We start from the raw sequence: 10765 nt of genomic DNA on the forward strand, positions 1-10765 counted from the left end.
ACTTTTCTGTATCGCTATTACAGTAGTTAAACTAATCCTAGTGAAGGTGTTTCGAAGAAATCGATAATTTTCTTTGTTTTTGCCTTCTCGATCACTAGTCATCGTCTTTCCTGCTTGGTTTATTGTTTGCCCCTCTGTATTTTTCTTTTTCATCGAACAAATCTTTAACATCTCCTTCAAGGTTAAGGTCTTAACCACGCACTCTCCGTGTAAGTGACTTGAGGAATTCTGTTATTCAGTTCAGCTCTGTATCAGGCATAGTGTAACTGAGATGAGTATAACCGCATCATTTGTGTCCAGATTAGGGCGAGACCTCTACATCTCGGGTGAGGGAAACCCAAGACATAAAGTTCGATAACTTAAGGTTCTCTTCCCGCTCCCCTCCCCTCCCCTCCCCTCCCCCACCCTCCCTCTGTATCAGGACCTCTTTTTTCCCAGGAGAAAGATAGGCCCTGAACACGAAGATGACCTATCACCAGTTTGGACGTGTGGAGGTCTGGTTCAAAATCTTTAAATCGAGGTTGAGTCGTCCTTTTCAATATGGCTACCTTCATAAGGAGAAAGTCTTCGCGGCTTTCCGCATTGTGCGGATCATCTCTGAAGAGCTTTGCGACGTGATTGACCGATCGTCTTCAAGAAACTAGATCAATAAGATGGCAAGACACAGAAACTATAGAAACTATGCCTATGAAGACGGTACAGGAAATGTTGATTATTACTCCTTCAAACCAAATGTTATCTTGTCTGGGTTACATTCTAAAGCTCAATCGTAGAAAGTAGAGATGTTAGGCTTTTTGAAACATGTGCTGATCGTAGCAAATCTTTTGGCTTAGATGTATGCAACATAAAGTAAATTCACCAGATTTTTATTCGGAGAACTTTACAAAAATTATCGCCAAGATCTCCAGCTCTCTGTAAATTTCACTCCATACTTAATTATATATGCATACGTACGATTTTGCTACACCTGATAAGCCTCGAATATTTCGTGACTATCCATCTTTAAAAAAAACCTGCACAGACGGCGTGGAAGATCTCGTATTCGTAATAAGTCTCGGGCTATTGTCAAATCGTATCACCTTTCTTGGTTGATTTATCCTTCTAGTCTTAAATTATAGGTTCATAGCCCTGAACTTGCAGTGATCAATATGGAGAAATACAAATTGGCTTAAAATATCAGATCAAACGAGAAATCGAACACAGTCACAGTGTATAATTCAACACCACATGCACACAATGATTTGTTAGCTGTTTGATGGTGTTTATGTTTTGAAGAAGTAAACTGAAGTAAGACAATATTGTTTTATTTTTTATCATCAATTCTCTATTCAACTTAAGACATGTCTGAGGATGTGTATGGTCATTCAGTAGAGGATTACGACATAGCAGTATCACCAAACACTGGTAAGGTTTATGTATACTGTATATTTTTATCAGCACTCTAAGACATAACCTGTATCAAAGAGAATAAACTTAAAGTGGTTAACACTGAGATGAAAAGGAAATTGAAATTTCTTGTTAAGTTGTTTCTTGATTCAAGTTTCTTGTCTGTGGCCATTTTACATGGATTTCCATTTGACATGAGATCAGCTTCAGTTAATACAGATTTCACTAGATCATTTTGAGTTATAGACATGTCTCTTCTTCTTTCACCCCTTAAATTCCAGAAGTGATTGGTTGGTTGGTTGGTTGGTTATCTTTATTTAGTATATACTAAAACAGTGGATAGCGTTGAAGGTGCGCTCTGATTGGCTAGTCAAACTCCAAATATCCTTTGCTATTTACCTCCAAGCAACTAGGGAAAAAATGGCATCCTGGTTTGCATCCATGACAAGCGAAGCAATCACTCAAATTAACAACGGTGGTGTATATTATTTCACTGTTATAGTATATACTAAAACAATTATTCACCTCTGTGTCTGTGGTTAGCGGTGGATATTTACCTTGCCGCTTCGCAGCTTGGTAAATATCCACCACCAACCACCTCCACTTCGTTGAATAGTTGTTAATTATACACGATATGTATGAAAACTAAAAGCTTGTAGGGTCGTGTACAATAAAATACTACTTAATTAAAATCAAATACAGCTAAACATTAAATAGAATTAAAGGGTATTGAATGTCATAATTGCGACATTGAAACAATCAATTTACATTTAGATGTATACAAAATCTTCAAGTTCAAAACTAGCAGTCGATGCTGATACTACATTGAATTTAACAGCCTTAAAAAGTTCTGAAGTTTTGAGTTTTTTGGCAAGTTCATGATGGCTTGCATCAACAAGATCAGTATATTTGGAAGTCAGGGTATTCCAGAGCACAGAGCCTCTATACGCAACAGAGTCCTTCATAAATCGTGTGTTAAAACGTGGCACTGTTAATGAATCGTGTGCTCTAATTGAGTATGAAAGATTACACTTCTTTGCAATACAATTACTTAAGGTGCTAGGCAGCCTTCCGTTATAAGCAAACCCTTGTAAAGTACTAAAACTTTCTTAGGCAAATAGATCATGAGAAGAAATACACTCACTAGCTGTGGTGTGTTACCTTGCCAAATCGTCTTAACTCAGTATCTACCAGAAGTGATCAACTTGTTACTTCTTTTAATTTCAATACCTTTAAATCTACCTTTAAATCATGTTATTAGAACAAAGAGGATATCAACTAGAAAGTGTTATCTGTTATCAATTGAACATTTAGTTTTTGATGGCAAAAGTATTGTTTATTTGAGTCAGACACTTAGAAACATTGCTTTGAATTGTTCTTGCTTCAGCTGAGGAATTCTTGTTCAGACGTAGCAATAGCCGGGACCCGAATCTATCTGCATATATGGCTGACAGAGTTGACTGCGTTGAAGAGGAGGATGAAGAAGAGTCTGATGAAGAGCCTCTTGCTACATCACAAGACTATAGAAGACCTCAGTTGGATCCCAGAAGTGAAGGTACAGTTGTAACATATAAAGCAAAAGAATTTGGAAAAAAATATTGTATACTGAGTGCCAGAAAATGTAAAGTATTGCTTTGTTTTCTTGAGTCTGTAACTCACAATTTATCAAAAACTGTGACTTTTTTTACTCATTTCTTTTTTCCTTTATGTTTTGCAAGGCTGTGTGAGTGCAGGGCCAGATGGCTTTTTCCAGGCGGGCTTGCATCAACCCCTCTGGCACCACACATGTCAGCTTTCACTATGGTTTTATATGGGATTGCCCCCTGGGCAGTATGGGTCACATGTTAAAGAAATTTATGAAATCCGGGGACAAAAAAAAGAAATGTGTGTTATTTTTTAATTAAAAACTGTTAGTCACATCCGATTCTCTTACACTGAATTTTCAGAAAAATTATTGTCCTGTCTGGATCAACTGCAGTCTATTCTTGGAGAGCACTTACATGAACCCACAGCGGTGACTGCAGTTATACAGAACAACTTTGACATAGAGAGAGCATTGGATCAAATTCTTAGTGGTGGTATGTTCTACTTTGCATGTTACTGGTCAAATATATTTTCAGTTTAATCATGTTGCAAGCTAGATTTTCTTTTCAACATGGTAGATAACTAGATTTTCGTCTTACTAATTTAAAAGTGTTTTGAGAATTGTGCTATGTGTATTGAAAGAATTGATGTAATGAATTGATTGATTTCATTACTTTCATTGATTTAGTTGATTTCTGCGATTTCAGGGATTTTTTTAAAGTTATGTTTTCAGTAATTTTTTCTATAATCTTTTCAGTATTTTTGTTCTGGAATTTCATTGATTTCAGTGCATGATTTGTTGGTATTTCATTGAAACCAGTCAGTGCTGATTGATTGATCCTTTTTTTTTTTCAGGGGAAAAACAGGATGTCAAGGATGATTCACATGGAAGTAAAGGTGAGCTTTTACATTTTTGCAATGACTTAGAGCAATTTTCATTCAAGTGTTAAAAGTAAAGCTGGGGTGGGGTGGGGTGGGGGGGATACTTTGGTTGTCCTTCATCTGGCCCTATGATAATATTAGTCAAGCAAACTTGGGCCTCACACCAATCAGGTAAAAGTAAGAACTAACTAAGAAATGAAGACCTGATCTCTGGCATTTTCCCAAGCTCAACACGTTAATACACCCTAACATCAGTATGCATATTCTCCATACTATTCTCCATATATTACTTATTGCACTGACAAGGAGAATTTGCTCAAAATCAGGAGTTTGTTTTAATTAGTTTGTGATCATTTACTTTATTCTCCTGACCTTGATGTGTGATTCAAGGGTGATATTATAGGAGAAATGATATGCTGGCCACTCTTAAGAGGTCAAAGGGTTAAAGAGGAAGTATGCTCCAGTACTCGTCTAATTTTTAACTCCACCATCAAGAAGTTGTTTGAAATTATAGCTCTATAAAATCAAAATTTGTGGGGACAATTCATTAACTAATTTTTTGCCTGTTTGTTCTTCTTTTCCATGTTTTTCGCTGTGTGATGTTCTTCACTGTTGTGTGGCTTTAACAAGGTAAGACTCTGTTCTATATCAAACCCAGTTAGAAAAACAGGTTAAAATGAATGAGCGAAATATACTGTGCAAACAGCTTGTTACGAAGCATTTGCCCACTGATAGAAAAAAGAATCTCAAAACAACACAAGAAACAAAGTCGTTGGTGAATAAATCATGTGCAATAAATGTGTCAGGCATTTCTCCTATGGCAATCTCTTTAAACACTTTGGCCCAAGGATTATCTGCTGACAGCTTTTCATCACATGACCGTGTTTTTCCCAAACCAACTGAAGCTGCATCTTTGTCTCCAAACTCAAACACAAAATCAGTTGGTTCTTTAACATCGGCAGCAGTTGCTCAGTCACACGAAACAAGAGCCATTGATGGATCGGAGATGCCAGTTCAAAGTGCTCTGTTGTCAGCCCCTCTCAGTAGCTTGTCTCACTCAGGCGGGTCATTATCTGTACAACCAGTGACATCTCTTCTTTCGCTTCCCCTCAGTCATCTTTCTGGCTTAGGAGGAGCACCATCTTTGTCAGAGTCACAGAGCACAGATAATAACAAGTCCTTCCTGACCTTGGGTAGTCTGTCACTGTTGTCTTCTCAGCAAGCCCCGTTGTCGGCACAGCCAGTGACATCTTCATCATCACCATCTCTTTTGTCAGTCCCTCTGAGCAGTCTTTCAGGGAAGTTGGGAATGTCATCAGTTTCAAAGCCAGTCAAGGATGCTGCTCACGACCCTCCCTTAACTTTAAACACTTTGTCACAGTTATCCTCCCAGAAGGGCTCATTATCATCATCATCATCATCATCATCAGGACAAGCATTGCCATCGTCTTTAAATCTTCTTTCAGTTCCTCTCAGCAGTCTTTCAGGCCAAGTAGGAAAATCATCTCTGTCAGAGCCATTGAACAGTGCTTTGCACAATCCTCCCCTGACTTTGAACAATTTGGCACAGCTGTCTTCCCAAAAAGGCTCATTTGGACCTTCTCATTCTTCGTCAAACAGCTCTCTGCTCTCACCTCTCTGTAGTCACTCTCAGAGAGGAAATGCACCCAAGGGTCAAACACCCCAAGGATCTTTACTTAACTCTACATCCAAAAGCTCTGTGTTTTCCATGCCCCTTAGCAAGTTAGCTGAGACTTCAAAATCAGAGTCAGAATCAGGAAAAGTTATTACTCAGGGACCTTCATTGTCAATGCTACATGGCAATTTGTCACAGGTAGGACACTCTTCAGGAAGTGGAATGGCCACAGCACCCACAAAACTGTCTCAGTCACCGGGCACAATCCTTTCATTGAGTTCACTGTCAAATGCTGGTACTGTAAATGGAAATTCTTTGGCTCTCAAGTTAACTGACTTGAAGATCTGTGGCAATTCAAGCAGCATTAGCAAGCAGGAGAAGGATCAAAATCACAACCCGACAATAGAACACAAATGCTTAAAAACAACTGTGATGCCCTTCTTGTCTGACACACCTATGAACCAAGAACAGTTAAAATCACTGCATGGTGAGAATAACAAACCAATACATGTAGCAACATGTGCAATTAAAGATTCTGGGAAAACTTACAACAGCAGAAGCACAAAAAAGCATTTGGGGGTAGAAGGACATCATGGTAAAACACAAAAAAGACTGTCTCTATTGAGAGCAAAACCAACCATGTTTGCTCTGACAATGTGCTGTGCAGCTTGTAAAGCAGCAACTAACTCCTCTGCCCATAATGTCGCAGCTCAAAGAGTTGTTAAGCAGCTTTACAATTCAGATCTCTCTTACATTGCCCCTTTTGACTTCTCCTGTCCATCACCAGATGATATTGTGAAGGAAAAGCAAAAGAAGGCATTTTCAAGGAAGAAATAACTGTCTAAAGGATATCACAAGGGTGAAACTTTTCTTTTTCAACTCAGTTATCCAATATGAAGGATAAAAAAATCAACTGTAGATACCAAAATGTATTTTATTCTCATAGTTGTCTGCATGTATTTTAATTTGTGTACATATGCTGTTCTTTTAAGCATGTAATGCTAAATGTACATGTTGCAGGTAATTTTTGTTTTTAGTAAATTTTTTTTTTAACTACTAGGTAATTTTTTCTTTAACTAGTTAATAAATAAATATATTTTTGCTAGGTAATTTCTTTCTAACTAGGTAAGATTTTTTTTTAACTGAGGAGAATTTTGTATTGGATCAACTAATGATCTCCTAAATGGATTATATATCTTATTAGACATTTTGATGTGTAGTATTGCTGAGTATTTTTTACGAGTTGTGCCGTATTTTGACGAGCCCATAGGGCAAGTCAAAATACAAACAACGAGTAAAAATACTCAGCAATACTACACAACAAAACGTCTAATAAGAGATTTATTATCCAACATGCCAAAGTGTTATTTCAGTGCAGGCAAATTTCACGGATATTTCTGGAGTACAAATATTGTGTGATATTTGTACTTGTCTCGCACATTATTTGTACTCTACAAAGCACAGTTGGATAATAATTTTCCTTATTCTCCTCCCTCTTCTGCTTTATAATTGATGTTGTAAGGAGAAATTTTGTCTTGGTCACTCATGGGAGCAAAAGGATTAAGAATTAATACAGCACAGAAGTTGTTTTAGTTTTGTATTATTTGTGTAAATGCCGTATTTTAATTTTAAGGTTAGTGTTACCATCATATTTGTTTCCACCTAAGTTGACTTGCAATTTCTATCATTTCATTCCATGATTTAGAATGATATGATTAGATGAGGATTGGTAAAAGGGAATTTGAAATTAACCTAGGCTGAACATTTTTTAACTGAAAAGAAATTTTTTTTTTTTTTTTTTTTTTTTTTTTAAGATTGTTTGTTTCTGATAATTGCAGACCAAGGTTTAACAGTAATTTTAGAGACCTGTAGGAAAAATGATTTTGCTGAGATATTCTTTTAAATAAAACTCAAGTCACATTTAAACATTTAAAGCTCTTAGTTAATGTACTGTTATGGATAAACGTATGGACCACTTTAATGATAATGCTTCTTTGTACCTGGGAGCACATGGAGCCTACCCTAAGGGATGCCTCATTTCTTTTTCCCCCCTCCACTGCTCATTTTTCATCCCAGGTTTGTCAAACTACCTCCCAGTTCCCCTTATTTCAGTTTGTGAAGCTCCTATCCACTTTTGCTTGGCCAAATGGTTCCGGCTGTCCTGCAAGTGGAATGCAAAATGCCTTCATGGTTGGGTTAAATTCTAATTCTTATGATATGATTATCACCATTATGTATTTAGGGGGCAGGTCTCCCACCAGTCCTCTCCTCTGGTTGAGGGGGGGTGGGGGGGGGGGCCTTGATGCCTTGATGTCTTCTGTTCACTTTGCTTGCAGTCATGTGCCCTTTCCCTTCCAAAATGAATTGTTGTTGTGATTCACATTTGCGATGTGAAGCGTTGCTGTAGCTTTGAAGGTTACAGATGTATGGTGACCCGTTTATTTTCGTACTAGTTGCCAAAGGAAGCAAGTCAAACTAAAAAACAAATACAGATTGTTTTAAATATAGAATAACATTTGAGAGTTCAACGAAATGTAACTTACAATTTGTAGGGCATTCCATACATTTCCATACATTCCATACATTTCTGAGCATGTAATCTCTATTTGTAAAAAAGCCAGCCAGAGAATTGGTGTTCTAATGAGACTACGTAATTTAATTCCTATGAAATCTAAGTTAATATTATTCAAAAGCGCGATATTACCATTCCTCACGTACTGTCACCTAGTGTGGCATTTTTGTAAAGCGAGTGACACTCGAAAGCTTGAAAGACTACAAGAAAGAGGACTTAGAGCGGTTTTCAAGGATAATAATTCTAGTTATGAACAACTATTAGAGAAGGCAGATCTGCCAACACTACTAAATAGTCGCTTACAGGATCTGTGCATCCTTATGTATAAAGCAAAGCATAAACTGTGCCCTGCATATATAAGTAACATCTTTAAAGAACCAAATAGTAATTACAATCTGCGGCAAGCAGATTTCTCTATACCTAGGTATGAGACAGTCACCTATGGCAAGCACTCTATTAGATATTTAGGGCCTAAGCTATGGACAAAACTACCCAAGAGTATCAGGGACGTCACAACCCTAACGTCGTTTAAAAGCAAGATACGCCAACTCAATATAAGTGAACTTTTAGATGATGGCTGCGCAGGCTGTAGCCTTTGTTCATTTTGACTTATGTGTATTTCTTACTATAAATCTCTTAATAAGTTAACTATAGATATTTTATCTACTACTGTATTTAGTTTGTATATTCTCCCCTAATTGGTGTCCCCAAATTAGTAAGGGATTTGTTCCCTGGCTAGACAGTTTTTTGACACTTTAATAAAGTTTCTACTACTTCTACTACTACATCTTATAGGTCTTTATGTGATCTCTGGTTGACTGTTATGTTCAATATTGGATTCATCGCGTCTTTAAATGAAAGGGGAAGGTTGGTCCCCAGACTCTCTGGGACAACGCTCTGGCGCCAAAACTATTATACACTAAGTGCAAATCATGTGGTTTTTCTCTTTTGCCTCGTCATTTGACCCCTTCACCCCAAGATCCAAAAATCAATTCTCAACACTGTTTACCAATACATTTTGTTAGATTTGAACTCTGAGAATTTTATATAAAATCAACTGATTTCCCACAGGTGATATTTTTCTTTTTATCACCTTTTTCCTGAAAAATGTATTGATGCTGAAAGGAGAAATTTCTCTTTGGTCACTCCTGTGAGTGAAAGGACTTAGCCGAAAAAAATTGCAGTTTTGAAATAACTGTCATGGTTTATACATCAGGCAACTCCAGCAGTGTATGGAAAGATCCTGAACCACAGATCAAGCTTCATCATCCTTTCCTGAATGATGCAGCGAGCAGCAACAAGAAGGAGGGTTTGTTGGATCCAGTGCCTCCTCTGGTTACTGCTCTGTCAGAAAAGGCATCGTTAGGCTTTTCAACTCCTTCAACTGAAAAAGAGAAATCCAGAGAAAGGTGAGAGTGAAATCAGTTTTTTTTTGACATTACACCTTTACACCCTTAATCTCAATGTGCATATTCTCTATGTGGTTCTTCTAAATGTTTCTTAAGGCACTGAGAAGGAGAATTTGTTTCAAAATCAAGAGCCTCTTTAGTTGGTGATTATTTCTTATACTCTCATTATCTTAATGGTTGATTCAGGGGTGATATTGTAAGGAGAAGTTAGATCCAAAATTACTCATAGGGTCAGATGGTAACATATACAAATTTCTTTCAAAGTCACAGTTAGATTTGCAGTTTCCGGCACATGGTAACCAAAGAAAAATGAATGACTTTTGACAAACAACAAAAAGACAACACTGCAACGATTATTTGACTTTACATTTTAAAAAATGTTATTCCTCTGTTGATACATTCTGGCACATGCCTTTCTCACCTTACCTTGCTGATAACCAAGAACTACACTTTCCTTACACTCTCCCCCAACTACCAACTATGCTCTTTTTCCATTGTCAAACCTCTAAAAACTCTACTTCAGGGAACATTTTTCATTAAAAGTTTCTAGTAAGTATAGAGGCTGTTTTTCTCATTGCCATGTTCCCACCAATAACGTAGCTCCATTTTCTGCCTTTAAAAGCACACACAACCCACAATTCCTCTATTTGCTCCGACGAGGGGCTAACGCTCGAAACATCAGCTTTTCTAATCGTTATGGTGGCCAATTTACCATTTCGACTTTGTTGATATATCCAAATTATTTCTATTATGTAGTTCACCTGAAGTACCACCTGAAGAAGACACAGACCAAGCTAGATCAGCAGAGACAAACAAACAAAGAACAGCTGCCAAGAACAGAGAGAAGGTGATTGAATTTATTATTTTTCATATTTTTTTAATATATAATTTCTGAAGATATGCAGTTTATTCCTTCATCTCAGTCATTCACTTACTGTGACTTGTTTTCCCAGACTTAATTATTATTCAATTTGATTTAGATGAAAGAAATGATCTTTGCTGGTGGACTTGAATTTCAGAAATTGCAGAAAAGAAGCCAGAAAAAAATCAGGCTTTTGCAGGAGTTAAGCCCCATCCCTCCCAGAAACTAGTAGGGTTCTACTACCAACTGAGCTGCCAAGTTACAGGTTGAGAGTAAGGCTAAGTTTAGAGGGTTCTTCTTTCTTGTGCAGCTCATCTGTGAGGGTCATTGCTTTATTTGATTTTCAATCTGCTGGTAAAATGAATTTTATTTCATCAGATTCCTCCATGAGAGAGAATCTGTGGTAGGTCATTATTATTATCAAATACCTCATA

The 10765-nt window shown here is 37.2% G+C and overlaps 1 protein-coding gene across 3 annotated transcripts in view; it reads left to right on the top strand.

Annotated features, from left to right (window-relative positions):
* The first annotated feature begins 513 nt into the window (after positions 1 to 513).
* Positions 514 to 10765, top strand: part of LOC111319312 (HBS1-like protein) — a 41465-nt gene continuing 31213 nt past the window's right edge. Inside the window, exons 1-7 of one of the 3 annotated variants that reach the window (XM_088743891.1) lie at positions 525 to 696; positions 1339 to 1404; positions 2774 to 2941; positions 3333 to 3464; positions 3826 to 3867; positions 9277 to 9469; positions 10226 to 10316. In XM_088743891.1, coding sequence (XP_088600017.1) covers positions 654 to 696; positions 1339 to 1404; positions 2774 to 2941; positions 3333 to 3464; positions 3826 to 3867; positions 9277 to 9469; positions 10226 to 10316 — 735 coding nt within the window. In that variant the 5' untranslated portion in view covers positions 525 to 653. Of the gene's footprint in view, positions 697 to 1338; positions 1405 to 2773; positions 2942 to 3332; positions 3465 to 3825; positions 3868 to 4487; positions 7415 to 9276; positions 9470 to 10225; positions 10317 to 10765 lie in introns of those variants that run through there. The other 2 variants (XM_088743890.1, XM_022938556.2) reach the window with 2 other exon arrangements.

Source organism: Stylophora pistillata, chromosome 13, assembly GCF_964205215.1.
Source record: "Stylophora pistillata chromosome 13, jaStyPist1.2, whole genome shotgun sequence".
NCBI lineage: Eukaryota > Metazoa > Cnidaria > Anthozoa > Scleractinia > Pocilloporidae > Stylophora > Stylophora pistillata.